This window comes from Oncorhynchus mykiss, chromosome 25, assembly GCF_057628025.1.
Source record: "Oncorhynchus mykiss isolate SJ-2025 chromosome 25, ASM5762802v1, whole genome shotgun sequence".
NCBI lineage: Eukaryota > Metazoa > Chordata > Actinopteri > Salmoniformes > Salmonidae > Oncorhynchus > Oncorhynchus mykiss.
Genome location: NC_143046.1, coordinates 5,953,539 through 5,974,483, shown reverse-complemented (window position 1 = coordinate 5,974,483; position 20,945 = coordinate 5,953,539). Strand labels below are relative to the sequence as shown.

The window sequence follows — 20,945 nt, the reverse complement described above, 5'->3', positions numbered from 1 at the left end:
ACTGATTGTGATAAAAGACAAGGATTTGTTGGCTTAAAAATAATAACAAATATATTTAATTTCAAGAATAAGAATGAAGTTGAAACATCTTTGGTTGAAAAACTGTATAAACATATGACATAACACAAAAATGCACCTGGCATGACAAAAGGTAATCAGTCTTTTCCTTTATAGACAACACATGCCTTGAGTCACTGACAACATCAGTCAGCTAAGCAAAATAAATGGATCAAAAACAGAACTTCCAAGATTAATTCAATATTGACACTTCCATTCAGAATAGGGGGAAAACAAAGATACAGCAAATCACTCAAGTAGAAAATATGTTTTCACCCAAAATTAGCAAATATATACAGTCAAATGCTGCATGTAACAACAGAATTGTCAAATGGGAGTGGTTTAAAAAAACTAAGCAATGCAAGGTAAGCGCATGCTCTTATGATAGGCAGCATTCTGAGCCCCGGTGAAAGTATATGCCAAAACTGTTATCTAAAACTAATATGGGTCTGTGTCCCAAAATGGCACCCACCCTATTCTCTACATTATCGTGCACTATTTTCTCTGGTCAAAAGTAGTGCACTAGATAGGGAATAGGGTGCCATTTGGGATGAATCCCCGAGTCATCGCCGTTAGCATCATCTACCACAGTGTTTGACATCGTCATTGGATAGGATCCGGGCGTATCGAGATGTCCAGTCCCTGAGGAACACTTCCTGTAGCTGGACCTGTAAACTCCTCTGGCCTTGTGCCACCACAGAACCGGTCTGGTTCACCACCAGCCCGATACCTGCAGTGTGGGTGAAATAGTTCTCTGACCAGTTGGATGTTCCTGTGATCACACAATACAAGGTACAAGTTAGTGTAATGATATGGCAGGTCCAAAACATCTCCGTGTACAACAGAATGCTATGTGTAATGTAATGTTTATATTGTTAAAAAAAAAATACAAAAAATAAACAGTAGACATTGGTTTCGCAGCAGAATCAAATCCATAAAAGCAACGGACATTTTGTCCAACGATTAGTGATTGTGATGTGCAGTACCAATATAGACGACTCGGTCGGTCACCATGTACTTGGCATGGTTCACTCTTGAGAAAGGGATCTTTTTCTGCTCTGCTGTCGAAGGCACCTCAAACACTTTCTGTAGGACACATCATGGAAATAGGACATGAGCGACAACAACCGAATGCAAAACTAGAAAAAGAAGAAGGTACATTTTCTGAAGAAAATTGTGTGCTTGCTTTAGCTGTCTACAAGTATTTTTATGGTATTTAAAACATTATTTTTTTAAAAAGGAGAGAATTGAAAACAGCAAACGTGCCACATTGATGTTGCATCCCAGGGGAGGTCTGTTGAGGACGGTCAGGGACTGTAGAAAGAGGAACATGGAGCCTGGAGAGTGTGACCAGCAGCTCACTAGTAGGTTGACCTCTACCCCTCTAGTACACGCTGCTGCCCGTAAGGCCGAGTCAATCGCAGGCCAGAACCTAATACAGAAATGAACCTGATTGGTTAGACGTTTAAAACATATGCACAACATACATCCAATAAAACGTCTTCAATGAATCAAATCTGATACAAAGTTAGAGAAGGATTTAAGGAGTGAATCTTAACTTCCACTTAAGTTGAATTTTCACTCCGGCACTGAAGTCAATGGGAGAAGTGAAAAATTCTACTCAAGTGGAAGTTAGGATTCAGCCGAGTACGGACAGTCACCTGAGTGGCTCAGTGAACTGGGACAGCGGAAGATAGTCCATGACTGAGATGTGGACATATTTCTGGGCGTCTGCGATGACAGAGAGGATGGTGGATAGATCGTCGGAGCGTCCATAAGCTGATATCTGGGGTGGAGCGCTCTGAAACAATAGGACAGTTAGTTAAAACAAAACATTCAGTAGCATTATGCAAAATACGAGTGGAAAGGGTTATTTAGTCAAAGACGGCATCTCAAAGAACACCATTTTTTACCCATAGTGCTCTGTTCAAAAGTAGAGCAGTGTGTAGGGAATAGGGCTCTGTTCAAAAGTAGAGCAGTGTGTAGGGAATAGGGCTCTGTTCAAAAGTAGAGCAGTGTGTAGGGAATAGGGCTCTGTTCAAAAGTAGAGCAGTGTGTAGGGAATAGGGCTCTGTTCAAAAGTAGAGCAGTGTGTAGGGAATAGGGCTCTGTTCAAAAGTAGAGCACTATGTAGGGATACAAGTTACCAATTGGAACGCAGCAACAAAAAAAAACAAGATCCAACTCACAGAGAGATATACTCGTGCAGGGACTCCATTGAGTTTGAGATTTAAGGGGTGCTTGGAGCTAGAGAGGGCAGAGTATCGGGCAGGCCAGAAGGGGGGTAGGGAGCCATTTTTTTGAGCACCAATGTTCCAGTACACCCCGAATATCCTTGACGCATCCTGTGCCAGGCAGCTGCAGTCCTCCATTGAAACTCCCACCTCCTTCACCTGAGGTGATCAATCAATCGTGAAATCAATCAATCATCGATCAATGCATTGATATATAATGAGACATATTAATTGTTTAAAAAAATAAATAACATAAAAATGGCTCAACATGCTGTTTCATCAGTTTCCCTGTTCAACAGTTCAGACAATGTTTTCTATTAAAAATAAATAAAATGAACTAGAGAGGAGGGTATTTTATACCAGTACTTTAGGAAATACCTGTGTGAGGGACCGCCAGTCCATGTTGGCACTGCCCAGGTAGAGGTGTTTCTGATCCACGACCCACAGCTTGGTGTGGACGATACCTCCCGTCACTGACTGGAGATCCACTTCCCGTACCTCTGCACCTGGACACAAAAAAACAAAGCAGGAGGTTAGACACAGCCAACTAAAGGTAGGACAGACAACCACATACCACAGTCAACTAAAGGTAGGACAGACAACCACATACCACAGTCAACTAAAGGTAGGACAGACAACCACATACCACAGTCAACTAAGGTGGGATAGACAACCACATATCAGTCAACTAAGGTAGGATAGACAACCACATATCAGTCAACTAAGGTAGGACAGACAACCACATATCAGTCAACTAAGGTAGGACAGACAACCACATATCAGTCAACTAAGGTAGGACAGACAACCACATATCAGTCAACTAAGGTAGGACAGACAACCACATATCAGTCAACTAAGGTGGGATAGACAACCACATATCAGTCAACTAAGGTAGGATAGACAACCACATATCAGTCAACTAAGGTAGGATAGACAACCACATATCAGTCAACTAAGGTAGGACAGACAACCACATATCAGTCAACTAAAGGTAGGACAGACAACCACATACCACAGTCAACTAAGGTAGGATAGACAACCACATATCAGTCAACTAAGGTAGGACAGACAACCACATATCAGTCAACTAAGGTAGGACAGACAACCACATATCAGTCAACTAAGGTGGGATAGACAACCACATATCAGTCAACTAAGGTAGGATAGACAACCACATATCAGTCAACTAAGGTAGGACAGACAACCACATATCAGTCAACTAAGGTAGGACAGACAACCACATCAGTCAACTAAGGTAGGACAGACAACCACATATCAGTCAACTAAGGTAGGACAGACAACCACATATCAGTCAACTAAGGTAGGATAGACAACCACATATCAGTCAACTAAGGTGGGATAGACAACCACATATCAGTCAACTAAGGTAGGACAGACAACCACATATCAGTCAACTAAGGTAGGATAGACAACCACATCAGTCAACTAAGGTAGGACAGACAACCACATATCAGTCAACTAAGGTAGGACAGACAACCACATATCAGTCAACTAAAGGTAGGACAGACAACCACATTCAGTCAACTAAGGTAGGACAGACAACCACATATCAGTCAACTAAGGTAGGACAGACAACCACATTTCAGTCAACTAAGGTAGGATAGACAACCACATCAGTCAACTAAAGGTAGGACAGACAACCACATTCAGTCAACTAAGGTAGGATAGACAACCACATCAGTCAACTAAAGGTAGGACAGACAACCACATTCAGTCAACTAAGGTAGGACAGACAACCACATTCAGTCAACTAAGGTAGGATAGACAACCACATCAGTCAACTAAAGATAGGACAGACAACCACATACAGTCCATTTGCTAGTCATTTACAGAACACATGCATAACCGGAAGAACAGAAAGCAGGGCCAGCTGTGGTGACAGATGTGCAAGTAGCTGCATGTACCCGTTCTGGCTAAATCAGCCGTGTCTCGATTATCATTCTGAGGACCATTAACAGCAATCTGAAGTTTCACTCCTTTTGCTTCCAGTTCCATCAGCTGCTTGAAGACCTGCTTACCCTGTAAAAAAAACCCCACATACAGGTCAAAGTGACAACACATTAAATAAAATACACACACACACACACACACACACACACACACACACACACACACACACACACACACACACACACACCAAAATAGAACTGATCAATGTGCAAAAGAACTCAACGGAACAGCTCTCCTAAACATCCACTGGTGCCACTTGGAATGGGGAAGTCATTTGAGATTTGTGATGATGATTGTGTGATTCATTTGTATATTATCACCAAAACACAAATTAATAGATTAAAATGTTTTCCTTAAATCTTTTTACATTATATTTTTAAATGAATTAATTGGTAAACCCCCAAAACGTGTTAAAAATACAAAAAATATCAACCCTTTTCTCCTCCTACCTGTGCAGCACTAGGCTCTGTGAGTCTCAGGGCAGTATTCTCCTACCTGGGCAGCACTAGGCTCTGAGTCTCAGGGCAGTATTCTCCTACCTGGGCAACACTAGGCTCTGAGTCTCAGGGCAGTATTCTCCTACCTGTACAGCACTAGGCTCTGTGAGTCTCAGGGCAGTATTCTCCTACCTGTACAGCACTAGGCTCTGTGAGTCTCAGGGCAGTATTCTCCTACCTGTACAGCACTAGGCTCTGAGTCTCAGGGCAGTATTCTCCTACCTGGGCAGCACTAGGCTCTGTGAGTCTCAGGGCAGTATTCTCCTACCTGTACAGCACTAGGCTCTGTGAATCCCAGGTCAGTGTCTCGGAGGGTAAAGTAGAAGGCAGCTATGTCCACAGAGCTGTTGGCCCTGGTCAGTAGGTTCGTCCATGTATCAGAAATGCTTGGCAGGGATGAGGAATCCAGTGGGTATAAGAGGCCATCAGGGATGCTTTCCACCAGGCTCACACTGATTAGAGAAGAGCAATTCAATTCAATTCTATTAGGGCTACAGCAGTGCTCCAGACACATGTCAATTCTATTAGGGCTACAGCAGTGCTCCAGACACATGTCAATTCTATTAGGGCTACAGCAGTGCTCCAGACACATGTCAATTCTATTAGGGCTACAGCAGCGCTCCAGACACATGTCAATTCTATTAGGGCTACAGCAGTGCTCCAGACACATGTCAATTCTATTAGGGCTACAGCAGTGCTCCAGACACATGTCAATTCTATTAGGGCTACAGCAGTGCTCCAGACACATGTCAATTCTATTAGGGCTACAGCAGCGCTCCAGACACATGTCAATTCTATTAGGGCTACAGCAGTGCTCCAGACACATGTCAATTCTATTAGGGCTACAGCAGCGCTCCAGACACATGTCAATTCTATTAGGGCTACAGCAGCGCTCCAGACACATGTCAATTCTATTAGGGCTACAGCAGTGCTCCAGACACATGTCAATTCTATTAGGGCTACAGCAGTGCTCCAGACACATGTCAATTCTATTAGGGCTACAGCAGTGCTCCAGACACATGTCAATTCTATTAGGGCTACAGCAGTGCTCCAGACACATGTCAATTCTATTAGGGCTACAGCAGTGCTCCAGACACATGTCAATTCTATTAGGGCTACAGCAGTGCTCCAGACACATGTCAATTCTATTAGGGCTACAGCAGTGCTCCAGACACATGTCAATTCTATTAGGGCTACAGCAGCGCTCCAGACACATGTCAATTCTATTAGGGCTACAGCAGTGCTCCAGACACATGTCAATTCTATTAGGGCTACAGCAGTGCTCCAGACACATGTCAATTCTATTAGGGCTACAGCAGTGCTCCAGACACATGTCAATTCTATTAGGGCTACAGCAGTGCTCCAGACACATGTCAATTCTATTAGGGCTACAGCAGCGCTCCAGACACATGTCAATTCTATTAGGGCTACAGCAGTGCTCCAGACACATGTCAATTCTATTAGGGCTACAGCAGTGCTCCAGACACATGTCAATTCTATTAGGGCTACAGCAGTGCTCCAGACACATGTCAATTCTATTAGGGCTACAGCAGCGCTCCAGACACATGTCAATTCTATTAGGGCTACAGCAGCGCTCCAGACACATGTCAATTCTATTAGGGCTACAGCAGTGCTCCAGACACATGTCAATTCTATTAGGGCTACAGCAGTGCTCCAGACACATGTCAATTCTATTAGGGCTACACACTACATATACTCCCTGTATGTAGACATGTTATTATCTACTTCCTGTCTATAGCCATGTTATTATCTACTTCCGGTGTATAGCCATGTTATTTTCTACTTCCTGTCTATAGCCATGTTATTATCTACTTCCTGTCTATAGCCATGTTATTATCTACTTCCTGTCTATAGCCATGTTATTATCTACTTCCTGTCTATAGCCATGTTATTATCTACTTCCTGTCTATAGCCATGTTATTATCTACTTCCTGTCTATAGCCATGTTATTATCTACTTCCTGTCTATAGCCATGTTATTATTATGAGACATAGGACGGCGCACAATTGGCCCAGCCTCGTCCGGGTTTGGCCGGTGTAGGCCGTCATTTGTAAAATAAGAATTTGTTCTTAATCACAGCCGGATGTGATACAGCCTGGATTCGAATCAGCGACTGTAGCGATGCCTCTTGAACTCAGATGCAGTGCTTTAGACCTCTGAGCCACTCGGGAGTCCCATGCCAAGTACATGGGCTCAGACAGTGTCTTCTATATTGGTACTGGACATTACAAGTCATTGGACTCAGGTTCACACGAGTCCAGTGACACCTTCAACTTCACTATGCAGACTGTTAAGACATTATGACATGAGAAAGCTGTGACCTGCTAGCCTGGTCCCAGATCAGTTTATACTGTATAGTCAAAATGACCATTGGAGTTAGCTGTACAGCACAAAGGGAAAATGAAGCAGGCTATTGACTATTCTTGTGTTGGGTGAACACAGTAATCTCCAACTGCAGACGTTGGGCTGGTGGTGAAGCAGACAGGTTCTGCGGTGGGAGAGGGCCAGAGGAGATAACAGACCCAGGTAGTCTTCTTAAAGAGAAACTGAACACACCGATTGGCTCGTGTGTTTTTCTGTTGCTCATTAGGAAAAAAAAAACTTGATTTCGGTCATGGAGGAGGTGTTTCCTGACCGATTCTGCTTTTGGTTAATGATTGTCCTCCGTGAGACACTGTAGGAAATCTATTTCACTTCCTATAAAATCCCCAGAATGAATCTAAGATCATTTTTAAAAAAAATCGCTTCCAGATATCTTGAGTTAACATTTTTTTTTTTTTGTAGAATATGTTTTTGTTGTTGAGCAATTTTACATCCAACTAAAAGGTGTCTGGTGCTGTATTTATAAAGTATTAAAACAAAAACCCACGGGCCGTGGTGTTTTATGCCGATAGTCAGAGCTGCTGGACATGTCTGTCGTACCGTCTACGCTACTGGATAGAAAGCAATCACCACAGCTGTTCACCCTGGTAACTTCATGTTTTATGTATCCCTATATTTATGTTATTACCGGGGGCTATCACTCTGTTACTGCCGGGGGGCTATCGCTCTGTTATTACCGGGGGGGCTATCGCTCTGTTATTACCGGGGGGGCTATCGCTCTGTTATTACCGGGGGGGCTATCGCTCTGTTATTGCCGGGGGGGCTATCACTCTGTTATTACCGGGGGGGCTATCACTCTGTTATTACCGGGGGGGCTATCGCTCTGTTATTACCGAGGGGGGGCTATCACTCTGTTATTACCGGGGGGGGGCTATCGCTCTGTTATTACCGGGGGGGCTATCGCTCTGTTATTACCGGGGGGGGGGCTATCGCTCTGTTATTACCGGGGGGGCTATCGCTCTGTTATTACCGGGGGGGGGCTATCGCTCTGTTATTACCGGGGGGGGGCTATCGCTCTGTTATTACCGGGGGCTATCACTCTATTATTGCGGGGGCTATCACTCCGTTATTAGTACGCCTGCGCAGCAGACTCGTTGTTGATGAACCTGGCCTGAGTGCTAATGTGCTAAAGGGGTTTAGTAAACGTTGGTAAACTGGAACCTTGTCGTTGTGTCATTACGAGTTTAACACACCCCACGTTAGTGGGCAAGTGGACATCGTCAAATCAAAACCAAACCTTCATTTACCCGTTGGGACGCACAGATGTTACGAGCTCCGTTTTAGACGAGATTGACTTTCTGACCGAACGTATCCTTTTACACGTTGTAGTCAATTGCAACACTAGAATAGATGCTTCTGGCTCATAACAATGCCATTACAGGCCTTTTCTCAAAAGGGATTTGTTGCTTTTTAAAAGCAGTCGCTCTTTAAGAGATTAGACATCTCAATGACGATGTCAACGTGGTAGATGATGCCAACGGTAACAAACCCATGGCCGTATCCCAAAATGCCACCCTATTCCCTAGAATGTGCTCTGCTTCTTACCAGAACCCCCCATAGGGTACATCCCAAATGACCCCAAATGGTTCTGGTCCAAAGCAGTGCACTAAATATTTAAAAAAAATAAAAATAAATCTAGATCTGTCCCCCGTCCCAACATCCACCAAAAGCTGTGAAACAATTAAATTACTTATAAATTACATATAAAAACATGTGAATAGATTTAGTGAAGGGTCAAATAAAACATGTTCTAATTTATCTTGTTGTCACACTTCTTTTCTTACCGACAATCTGAGTTACAAGGCTCGTGTGGCACCCACAGTCCCTCCAGCCAGTGCAGCTCCAACTGTCCCATCAACTGTGACACCGACAGAGGCATCCCATAGTGCCACACGTGTTGACCGAATCCTCCAATCACAAGCAGAGTGGAGGGGAAAAGGCAGAATAGTGCAAAGCTCCAGCACCATGACGTCTACAAATGTAAGAGTGAGATTTAAAACATGAGAAAGAGAACAGATCATGTGAACTATTACAAGAAGGGATTGTCTGTTTGTCGTTACGATCAGGCTGCTAAGACGTTTGTACGTCGTTAAGATCAGGCTGCTAAGACGTTTGTGTCATTAAGATCAGGCTGCTAAGACGTTTCTGTGTCATTAAGATCAGGCTGCTAAGACGTTTCTGTGTCATTAAGATCAGGCTGCTAAGACGTTTCTGTGTCATTAAGATCAGGCTGCTAAGACGTTTGTACGTCGTTAAGATCAGGCTGCTAAGACGTTTGTACGTCCTTGAGGTCAGGCTGCTAAGACGTTTGTGTCATTAAGATAGTCATTATCTTATGTTGGGACAATCTCCATGGGGTCATTATGTGCATAGCCTACAATCAAAACAAAGCAAGATAAAGGAAATGTACAATTGCTGATAAAATCAATACAATACAGCTGATGCTTATGGTGTGGCATACCAAGATGGGTAATATCAAGAGAAAGAACTGGTATCTAGACACCTCACCTTGTTTGACTGACTGGGTTTAGCTGTTCTCCGAGGCACTGCTCTGTTAGAGGGGACTGCGGTATCAGCGACGGTTGTATCCTCTAGGGTTTTTGACCATTTCCCAGAAGCCCTCTCTTTGTTGGCAGACTTGTCTTGATTCTCACGAACAACCTCTGATTCACTGAAGCTCTCAGTCTCAACACTGGGCTTCTCAAGCTCCTTCTCCTCCAGCAATGGGGAGGAGTCCAACCCATCTCCATCCTCTTCTAACAGAAACTCAATCTCCATGGCTTCAGCCTGACAGGGATTTTCCTCATAGCCTGTTTCTACATCATCATCATCATCATCATCATCAGGCTGATTCAGATCGGTCTCATCTTCCTCACCTTCATCTGTCTCTAGGGATTCCTTTTCGGCATGACCAGAAGGGACGTCGCCGCCATCCATTCTGACGTCAGCCTCAAACTCTTCCTCCGTCGCCTTCTGTGCAGCTCCAGTGGTATGAAGTGGTTCTCCCGGGTCATCGTAGTCCCCTGCTTCAGCCCTGAGGGCCGGTCTGGGGGTTGCCGTCATGGGATGGAGCTGCTCCTGATCCCCCTCGGGTGGAGTAACATCCAGAGAGCTGGGGCTTTGCTCTGAGGAGCTAACAGCATGAGACAGGGTCTGAGGGTTGAGTTTATGTAGACGGACTGTGGGAAGAGGGAGACCCGTTTCTCTAATATTGGGCAGTTTTGATCTTGACATCTCTCCACTGCTGCTTGTTAAAGCTGCCTGGTTAGAAGACTCTTTGCTGGTAATAGATGAGGCAGGTGGATCTGAGCGTTGACTGCTGCTGCTGCTGCTGGTGGTGCTGCTGCTGGTGGTGGTGTTGGGGCGTTTTTTGGCTAATGTTTTGTGAAAAGCAGGAATTCGAGACGCATGTTGTTGTTTCCCAGTTTTCCGCGCGTCTTCTTTTTCTTCATCCTCTTTCTTCTCAGAGTCTTCCTCTTGGTCTAACCGGTTCAACATTACAGTCCAATTCTTAGCTCCCTGTTTTACAAAAAAAAAAAAAAAATCCTCCCCCGGGGGTCAGGAAGGGAGAGAATGTCAGAAATTAATAGTTAAAAAAACCACAAAAAAAACACGAAGGTTACTTGTTGCAAGGTGTGTGTGAATAATTTGAAGAGATCGTAGATAATAAAAAGTGACAGGGGCGAGCGCAATGTACAGGTCTTTTCATTTCAAATGAATCATTTCACAGTGTCCCATCTACAGTTTCATCAAATGCTAAGTAACAGAAAGGAAATGATCCAATACATACGAAAAAGACATTCATGATGTCATTTCCTGTGAGGAGTAAATCATACGGGACAAGGCCAACGTTTTAAAAAGTGTCTCCAGTTTCTTTAATGCAAACAGTAAGAAACCTTAAATCAAGACACGGGTCATCATAGAGCTGTAAAATGTTTTCATTTCCTGTGAGGAGTAGGCCAAATTATCCGTGCTTCTACACCTGCATTGCTTGCTGTTTGGGGGTTTTAGGCTGGGTTTCTGTACAGCACTTTGAGACATCAGCTGATGTACGAAGGGCTATATAAATATACATTTGATTTGATTTGATTCAGGGCAATGCCAAGTTGTGTATATGGCAAAAGAAAACAAAACCATAGATGTACTGTTAAAACCTACCATCACGTCCGGGTGGGAGTCCTCAGACCGCGTCGTGGTGACGTCATCTTCTGACAGGGCGGGAGAATGATCATCATCCATCACAGCTTGGTCCTGAAACTCCTCTGTATCCTAGAACGAGTCACACAATCAAGTCGGTGGTCGATTTTGCACATGACCCTGCTGCAACTCCTAGTTCCAACCGATGCAACCAACGTGTTCTGAGCATTTTGTATAAATGGATGCATGTGAAATCCGAGAGCACTCCATTTAGTGTGACGTGTTACGTTTTCGTATGGGATGTGTTAATTTGTGGATGTCCTATGGGCCAACTGTCAGACTACGGACTGGATCCAGACAGGGGTCAATATGGACCGTGGGGTCCAGAAAAATAAATATACGTATTATTTATTTTTTACTAAGCCGGGCTTCGACCACAGGTATCATATAAACGACACGTAAGAATGCGTAGCTTTTAAAAACAGCAAAAACAATCTCTGCACACATGCAAAATGTGTAGAATTGTGGGAAATGTGTTTTTAAAACTCCATATGGACTTTTGCCACCTAGGACATTTTATGACTGGACCTTCTCTTCTACTTACAACTGTTCTATGCTATTGTAGTATATTGTGGATGTCCATCATCCATTTTGTATAATATTAATTACAATTCGTATGATATGTTACGAGTTGCCAAAACTTACAATATATGTTCCCGAATTTGCAAAACGTATGATATGCTACGAATTTGTTAAACGTATTTGTTGTGGCTAACGCTAACTAAAGTTAGATGGCTTAAATTAGCTCTAGGGGTTAGGGGGTAGGGAAAGGGCTTTAGCTAACATGCTAAGTAGTTACAAAGTAACAATAAACAACAACAAAAAAGTAATAAGTAATGTCAGTTGTAAAGTTGCTAATAAACTTCAATTGTCTGTGCTGGGATTCGACCCAGCAACCTTTTGGATGGCTAAACGTCCGCGTTATATATACACACCCACCCACCCATCGTCCTTTCGCTTTAACCTCAAATATCCTTCCATCTTTAAACCCTTTAACAAACATAATCATACTAATTTGAGTAGCTTTAGTTTACGATGTTACGTCTAGTCTATGAGACCAGTCTGACCCAACAGAAACTCGGAAAAGGGAAACTATGAGCGAGTTTTCAAACCTGGCGTCTAAATATAGTGATTCACCTAAACTTTGAATTTATATTCAAGGATTTTTTTAACTTAAACTTACCAGGAGTTTATCGGCAGTCAGCTACAATCAAACCCGCTGAACGTGTTGTACTCTGTCACTCTACAGTGCCAACCTGGTTAGCTACGTGGCTATGAACAAGTCGGATGAGGAAGAGAGAGGAAGGCGGAAAAGCTAACTCACTCAATTCAACAAGAAAAAATATTCACCCACCTCTAAAAACGTGCTGTTATTTTTCCTGAGACGGATCGACCTTCTGACTTGCATCACAACTCGACCAGATTTCCTGCGAAGCTCCATCTTCAACTGTTGCTAATTTACAGCCTCAGAAAGAGCCAAGTCACAACAGTTAGCCTAGCATGCTAACGTTAATGTTTTCGCGCAAAAAAAAATACTATTAGAAAGTCAAAAAACAAACTTTTTTGTTTGTAAATTAGCAAAAAATAACTAGTTTGTAAACTATCCTGCTACGCATTGCACCCACCGGTAACTTATTTTTGTTTAACATTTAGGTGTGTTAGCAAAACTTAAGACACCAAAAACAGACACAAAACAATAAATTGAAATAACCGCGATTTCCTGTCTTTGATGATGGGTTGGTGGTAACCACCACAACAACACAAAGCATGACATGTCCAGGCATTGGGGGGCAAAGCTGCCCCCTGCTGGTTTAAAATTAAACTGCACATCGCCGAAATGTCCACTATCACAACGCACCACCAGGGGGCGCCGTCGAGCCAACGACAAAAAACCACTGGGTGACGACGACGCCAGACGATTCAGTCAAAGATGGCGTCTCTTCTGCAACCCGACAGGGTTCTCTACCTTGTTCACGGAGAGAAAAAAATCCTCTCGTCGTTGTCTACACTTTATTTTTGCCGGTATTGCAGTGAATTGCGTTCCTTAGAATGTGTGTCTCACGAGGTATGTCAACATTACCGTGGCTAATTTAGCTATTGTTATCATAGAGATGTCTAGCTAACGTTAGCGGTTTTGGAGATTTTGGTCAATTTAGTCCAGACCCCCCCCCCCCCACAAAATATGTATTTGTCATACCGCACGTCAATCAACATTTATTCAACAACCCTGTGGTCTGATTGGCCGTTATCGTCTTTACTTCCGCGCTACGTTCATAATAGTGTACGTTTATCAAGCTACCTAAGATTAAGGCTTAGCAACATAATCAATACGGTGTTTTATTTTTGGTCGGTGTTCACTTATGAGCTTCTTTTTCTCCAATTAACAGTGACACAAATTCCCACTGGAAATACAACTAAAACCTAACAACTGTTTGATAAACCTCCTAGTTAGCTAGTCTGCTGTTAGCTGGCTAATGTTCCCTATTCATCACCACACCCAGACAAGAGTGACCACATATCTTATTTAGGTATCTAGCTAACCATTTTTTGTTGTTGTTATAGCTATCTAGTTATCGTCTATTTTGATACGTGCCAAGTCAGACAGCTTTGATTCTTAATTTACACAGCCACACAACGGACAGTGACGCCTTGCCCTCAGAAACTCACACTTTTATTACTGAAGCTTGGGCCAGTATCTGAAACATAATTACTATCTGCAGTTATAACTATAATAAGGGATAGCCATGCACATTCATGTATTTCCACATGGTTGAATGCTGCCTCCGTTTGGTTCCTAGGTGGACTCCCATTACTGTCCGAGCTGCCTGGAGAATATGCCTTCAGCTGAGGCCAAGCTGAAGAAGAACAGGTGGGAAATTAAACCTGTTAAATACAGGTCTATGGCATAGACCTATTCTTTACTGTGTAGCGGATGTGAAACGGCTAGCTTAGTTAGCGTGGGCGCTAAATAGCGTTTCAATCAGTGACGTCACTTGCTCTGAGACCTTGAAGTAGTAGTTCCCCTTTGCTCTGCAAGGGCCGCGGCTTTTGTGGAGCGATGGGTAACGATGCATCGTGGGTGACTGTTGTTGATGTGTGCAGAGGGTCCCTGGTTCGCGCCCGGGTATGGGCGAGGGGACGGTTTAAACTTACACTGTTACACATGCATGACTTCTCACTGCATCCAGCCTACATTTCCCAGCTCTCTTGTTTTGTTCTAGGAAGAGGATATGCAACCAGCTGAACGAAAACTTCAGGTTAGGCACAGAGGTTAAGGTTAAGCTTTAGGGTTATCTATTATTAATGTTTATATTCTATATTAGGGCTGGGGAATTGCCAGGGACCTCACCATACGATATTATCACGATGCTTAGGTGCCGATACGATATGTAATGGCGTTTCTTACACAACTCTCACGATTCCATATGTATTGCGATTCGATGCTGTGATTTTATTGCGATTCGATCTTCCTAACATATTGCTCACCGTGTGTCTGCTGCAGAGTGACACAGAGAGAGCCGGGAGAAAAATAGTTTTGATCAGTCATTGGAAATGAAAATGTTAAAAACAAATTGTCTCCCTATTTAAAAAGAAGATGGAGAGCAAGCTATGAAGGAAAAAATGCCGCAGTTTTGGTGCAGGTACAAAAATTATACTGCCATATTTGTCAAAACTATATGATATATCGTCAAGATTTTTCCCCCCCATTACTATTCTATGTAATTCGATGGGGTTGAAGGTTACATTAAAGTTAGGTGTAGCCTAGTTTACGTGAGGTCAGGGTGATTAGAGTGGTTAGAGTGTAGGGGCAGCAGGTGTCCTAGTGGTTAAAGTGTAGGGGCGGCAGGTAGCCTAGTGGTTAAAGTGTAGGGGCGGCAGGTAGCCTAGTGGTTAGAGTGTAGGGGCGGCAGGTAGCCTAGTGGTTAGAGTGTAGGGGCGGCAGGTAGCCTAGTGGTTAGAGTGTAGGGGCGGCAGGTAGCCTAGTGGTTAGAGTGTAGGGGCGGCAGGTAGCCTAGTGGTTAGAGTGTAGGCGCGGCAGGTAGCCTAGTGGTTAGAGTGTAGGGGCGGCAAGTAGCCTAGTGGTTAGAGTGTAGGCGCGGCAGGTAGCCTAGTGGTTAGAGTGTAGGGGCGGCAGGTAGCCTAGTGGTTAGAGTGTAGGGGCGGCAGGTAGCCTAGTGGTTAGAGTGTAGGGGCGGCAGGTAGCCTAGTGGTTAGAGTGTAGGGGCGGCAGGTAGCCTAGTGGTTAGAGTGTAGGGGCGGCAGGTAGCCTAGTGGTTAGAGTGTAGGCGCGGCAGGTAGCCTAGTGGTTAGAGTGTAGGGGCGGCAAGTAGCCTAGTGGTTAGAGTGTAGGCGCGGCAGGTAGCCTAGTGGTTAGAGTGTAGGGGCGGCAAGTAGCCTAGTGGTTAGAGTGTAGGCGCGGCAGGTAGCCTAGTGGTTAGAGTGTAGGGGCGGCAGGTATCCTAGTGGTTAGAGTGTAGAGGCGGCAGGTAGCCTAGTGGTTAGAGTGTAGGGCCAGTAACCAAAGGGTTGCTGGATCGAATCCCCGAGCTGACAAGGTGAAAATCTGTCGTTCTGCCCCTGAACAAGGCAGTTAACCTACTGTTCCCCGGTAGGCCGTCATTGTAAATAAGAATTTGTTCTTTAACTGCCTCGTTAAATAAAGGAAAGCCATAAAAGCTAGCATTGGGTTAGAGTACTGCGTTTGTTTACCCCGGTTGAAGAACAAAGGTAGTGTTTATAACTAGCTATACCTTCGTCCTCGTCGTGTCCCAGGTGTGCCAACTGTTTCGACTGCCCGTGCTGCATGCACACCCTGTCCACCCGGGCAACCAACATCCCAGCCCCTCTTCCCGACGACCCCAGCAAGACGGCCATGAAGAAGGCCTACTACCTGGCCTGTGGCTTCTGTCGTTGGACATCCAGAGATGTGGGCATGGCTGACAAGTCTGTGGGTGAGTGACAGGCCTACTTTACTGTTGATGATGAGAGTCACCTCATGGTATTGTTGGGTAATCTTTGACTATTGACTATTGACTTTTTTTTAAATATTGGGCCAGTGGCATGGCCAACGATTCCGTAGCTGGGTGAATGTGAGAAGTAGCTACAACCAAATCAAATAGCAAACCTTGCTATTGATCGTAATTACTGAGCTATTGAATGAAGAGCCCCCTGCACTGGTAATGAGGCGGAGATATATGGGACTGCCTTGTTAAAATGGCTGTGTTAGAATGGTTTCAAATGCTAAACTAATTCATATCTGTATGTATGGAACTTTGTTTGGAGTTGTTACTCTGAATAGAGATGTGTCCCTTATCATGTACTTGACTAGTAGCCTATGTGTCTGTTGTGTGATTGACTTGTTAGGTGTTTTATGGAGGACTATTTCACTTATTTTATATATATATTTTGTGTGTCTTCACTTCAGCCAGTGGAGGATGGCAGGAGCCGGACAACCCTCATACTCAACGGGTATGTTGCCTTCCTTTTGGTCTGATCTATTTTCTCTCTCTCTCTAGTGTTGCTCACCTGAGGAAAGCTTCAGTTGAGCTAGACAACCCCCCTTATGTTGTAGAATGCTGTGACACAGGGAAGTTGTCTATTGTAATGGATTCTGTAATGACAAAAAAGCACCGTGTGATCAACCACAAACAGCACACTCCTGATACAAGCTCCAGGCCTAAATGTTGGCTTTATGACTGTGCTTTCTACTATTTATTTTCCTGCTGGTAACATACATGGTATGCTGAATGATACATGCTGTATACATGGTTCTCTGGCCTATAACTTCCCCCTAACAGCACTGCAGAATATTGGGGTGGCAGGGTAGCCTAGTGGTTAGAGCGTTGGACTAGTAACCGGAAGGTTGCAAGTTCAAACCCCCGAGCTGACAAGGTACAAATCTGCCGTCATTGAAAATAAGGATTTGTTCTTAACTGACTTGCAGTTAAATAAATAAATAAAAATTAGTTGTGAGTCAGACTCATGCTATATCTAAAGTTGAAATGTTATGCTTTATATTTTCTTGATGTGATAAGAACTTGCTGTATACATGGTTCTCTGTGTAGGAATTTTCCCTTCTATATGAATAGTAGCACTGAATGGGGCTAGTCTATGACATTCTGACTCATTTTATGTGCAATCTTCCTCCGGATACTCATGGTATTGTTGGGTAATCTCCCTCTGGATACTCATGGTATTGTTGGGTAATCTCCCTCTGGATACTCATGGTATTGTTGGGTAATCTCCCTCTGGATACTCATGGTATTGTTGGGTAATCTCCCTCTGGATACTCATGGTATTGTTGGGTAATCTCCCTCTGGATACTCATGGTATTGTTGGGTAATCTCCCTCTGGATACTCATGGTATTGTTGGGTAATCTCCCTCTGGATACTCATGGTATTGTTGGGTAATCTCCCTCTGGATACTCATGGTATTGTTGGGTCATTTTCCTCCAGATCAATAAACTGATAGAGTATTACCAGCAGCTGGCCCAGAGGGAGAAACTGGAGAGGGACCGGAAGAAGCTGGCCAGGAGACGACCCTACATGCCTCTGGCCTTCTCGGTACAAACACACACACACACACACACACACACACACACTTCGGCAGATAACATGCTAAGCCTGTGCACCTCTCTCAATAAGCCCAGCTCCCACCTTTATAATGACACAAATCATGCTTTTCATATGTGTTAGTTTGTGATGGTTATTGCCGTGTTATTAACCCTGCTGAAATGAACAAGGCAACTGTTTCTGAATAGTGTACATTTCTACATTTGTACTGTAATATTTTGTTACAGTATGTTGACATCGATTGACATGCATGTCTAGTTAATGTGTATAGATAGAAGGATTGGTTTAGATTAGAACCTGGGGCATACTGGAATATTGATTTCAGACCCTGTGATTGGTGAAGGGTGTGTGCTAGCTAGCTATATAGTAGCTACTGCAGCTGAATAGTCACTAAGCTAGCTGTGTGCTAGCTAGCTATATAGTAGCTACTGTAGCTGAATAGTCACTAAGCTAGCTGCTAGCTGTGTGCTAGCTAGCTATATAGTAGCTACTGCAGCTGAATAGTCACTAAGCTAGCTGCTAGCTGTGTGCTAGCTAGCTATATAGTAGCTACTGCAGCTGAATAGTCACTAAGCTAGCTGTGTGCTAGCTAGCTATATAGTAGCTACTGTAGCTGAATAGTCACTAAGCTAGCTGCTAGCTGTGTGCTAGCTAGCTATATAGTAGCTACTGCAGCTGAATAGTCACTAAGCTAGCTGCTAGCTGTGTGCTAGCTAGCTATATAGTAGCTACTGCAGCTGAAGAGTCACTGAGCTAGCTGCTAGCAGTGTGCTAGCTAGCTATATAGTAGCTGCTGCAGCTGAATAGTCACTAAGCTAGCTGCTAGCTGTGTGCTAGCTAGCTATATAGTAGCTACTGCAGCTGAAGAGTCACTGACCTAGCTGCTAGCAGTGTGCTAGCTAGCTATATAGTAGTTACTGTAGCTGAAGAGTCACTATAAGCTAACTGCTAGCTGTTTGCTTTATTAACTGCTTTGGTTTTCCTTGATACGTTCTTCTTTTTCTTTGCTTCTGCACGCTGATATGTTGGTTTCTAACCCCTCCCTCCCCCAGCAACACACTATTCATGTGGTGGTGAGTTGTATTTTTCACAACTTATAGTTCAAACACACTCTTTCTCTCTGTCTGTCTCTCTCTCTCTCTCTCTCTCTCTCTGTATCTCTCTCTCTCTCTCTTCCTTCCTTCCTTCCCCCCTTCATCTGTTCTCCGTATCTAATCTGTAACTGAGTGACCTCCCTAATCACACGAGTGTCCCCTCAGGAGAAAGATATTATCAGGAGCACAATAGGATACTTTATGTTGACTGGGGGGGGGGGGGGGGGGGGAAGAGAATCAATAGGATGCATTCTATTGCAGTGTACAGTTAATGCTGTTTTAGTCTGTAGTATATAGTAGGGAGTAGTAATTATCCCACTGTTGACATAAATGTTTGTGTTCTCGTTTTTTTTAAACCAAATGTTTCTCTAGAATTGGTTTCGAATCCCATTTATTTATTTTTTTGTTGCCATTTATGTTCATGTTTACCTAATTAGATTTTTGAAAATGTGTTATTAGGAAAAAAAATAAGCAATCAGTCATCAATAGAAATGCCAGTGTGTCCTCTCCCTTTAAGTCCACCACGTGGTGGTGGTGGTGTCTTGTCTGTGAGCTAGTTGACAGTTGTGGATGTGTTGCTCTGTAAAAGGAGAAGTATGGTCTGGGTACCAGACTACAGAGACAGAGACCTGGAGCTCCTATCACCAGTCTGGCTGGTCTTTCGTGAGTATGACATGAATATACAAAAACTTTACTGTTTATAAAGTACGAGTATCACACCCTCGTATAATACTATACTGTACACTTTTATTTATTGTACATTTGACGTGTGACAAATCATGTTGATGTTATTAGCACATCACGAATAGCCTATACAAGGACCGAGTTTCCCAAATGGCACCCAATGTAGTGCATTACTTTTGTATAGGCTCTTTGGTCAAAAGTTGTGCACTAATTAGGGAATGGCGTGCAGTTTGGGATAAAGCCACTGCCTTGTGTTAGAGTTAATAAATACAGCTGTCTCCTATTGTGGCCCTCACTGTGTCTGTCCCTGTCTCCTATAATGGCCCTCACTGTGTCTGTCCCTGTCTCCTATAGTGGCCCTCACTGTGTCTGTCCCTGTCTCCTATAGTGGCCCTCACTGTGTCTGTCCCTGTCTCCTATAATGGCCCTCACTGTTTCTGTCCCTGTCTCCTATAGTGGCCCTCACTTTGTCTGTCCCTGTCTCCTATAATGGCCCTCACTGTGTCTGTCCCTGTCTCCTATAATGGCCCTCACTGTTTCTGTCCCTGTCTCCTATAGTGGCCCTCACTGTGTCTGTCCCCGTCTCCTATAATGGCCCTCACTGTTTCTGTCCCTGTCTCCTATAGTGGCCCTCACTTTGTCTGTCCCTGTCTCCTATAATGGCCCTCACTGTGTCTGTCCCTGTCTCCTATAATGGCCCTCACTGTGTCTGTCCCCGTCTCCTATAATGGCCCTCACTGTGTCTGTCCCTGTCTCCTATAATGGCCCTCACTGTTTCTGTCCCTGTCTCCTATAATGGCCCTCACTGTGTCTGTCCCTGTCTCCTATAATGGCCCTCACTGTGTCTGTCCCTGTCTCCTATAATGGCCCTCACTGTGTCTGTCCCTTTTTGCTATTCCAGTCTGAAGGAAGGTGAAGACCAAAAGGAGATTAACATAGAGCCAGCCCAGGCCTTAGACGAGGTGGAACCACTGCCTGAAGACTACTACACTAGACCAATCAACCTACCCGAGGGTAAGAGAGATCCACTCCTAAGCCTAACCACTAACCCTACACTAGGGTAAGAGATATCCACCCCTAAGCCTAACCACTAACCCTACACTAGGGTAAGAGATATCCACCCCTAAGCCTAACCACTAACCCTACACTAGACCAATCAACCTACACTAGGGTAAGAGATATCCACTCCTAAGCCGAACCACTAACCCTACACTAGACCAATCAACCTACACTAG

General features: G+C 44.0%; 2 protein-coding genes across 5 annotated transcripts in view; one reads left to right on the top strand and one right to left on the bottom strand.

The window, feature by feature from the left end:
* Positions 1-24: 24 nt before the first annotated feature.
* pld7 (phospholipase D family, member 7) lies at positions 25-13,320 on the bottom strand. 2 transcript variants are annotated; one of them, XM_090219981.1, is made up of 12 exons: positions 12,714-13,320; positions 11,321-11,431; positions 9,671-10,681; positions 8,947-9,134; positions 5,028-5,211; positions 4,217-4,331; positions 2,670-2,797; positions 2,247-2,450; positions 1,719-1,858; positions 1,320-1,489; positions 1,044-1,139; positions 25-829 (listed from the first exon to the last, which is right to left on the bottom strand). In XM_090219981.1, exons 1-12 carry the CDS (start codon positions 12,798-12,800, stop codon positions 636-638), a joined length of 2,628 nt encoding a protein of 875 aa, XP_090076107.1. In that variant the 5' UTR covers positions 12,801-13,320; the 3' UTR covers positions 25-635. The 2 variants fall into 2 exon arrangements, with proteins under 2 accessions (XP_090076107.1, XP_090076108.1); XM_090219982.1 differs by having other exon boundaries at positions 12,543-13,080.
* The window catches only part of LOC110504359 (dynactin subunit 4), a 21,476-nt gene continuing 13,732 nt past the window's right edge, over positions 13,202-20,945 (top strand). The window contains exons 1-8 of one of the 3 annotated variants that reach the window (XM_036969689.2): positions 13,254-13,424; positions 14,158-14,228; positions 16,133-16,311; positions 16,785-16,828; positions 17,816-17,923; positions 18,985-19,005; positions 19,616-19,689; positions 20,612-20,724. In XM_036969689.2, the coding sequence (XP_036825584.2) occupies positions 13,290-13,424; positions 14,158-14,228; positions 16,133-16,311; positions 16,785-16,828; positions 17,816-17,923; positions 18,985-19,005; positions 19,616-19,689; positions 20,612-20,724 (745 nt within the window). In that variant the 5' untranslated portion in view covers positions 13,254-13,289. Of the gene's footprint in view, positions 13,425-14,157; positions 14,229-16,132; positions 16,312-16,784; positions 16,829-17,815; positions 17,924-18,984; positions 19,006-19,615; positions 19,690-20,611; positions 20,725-20,945 lie in introns of all 3 variants that reach the window. The other 2 variants (XM_036969692.2, XM_036969691.2) reach the window with 2 other exon arrangements.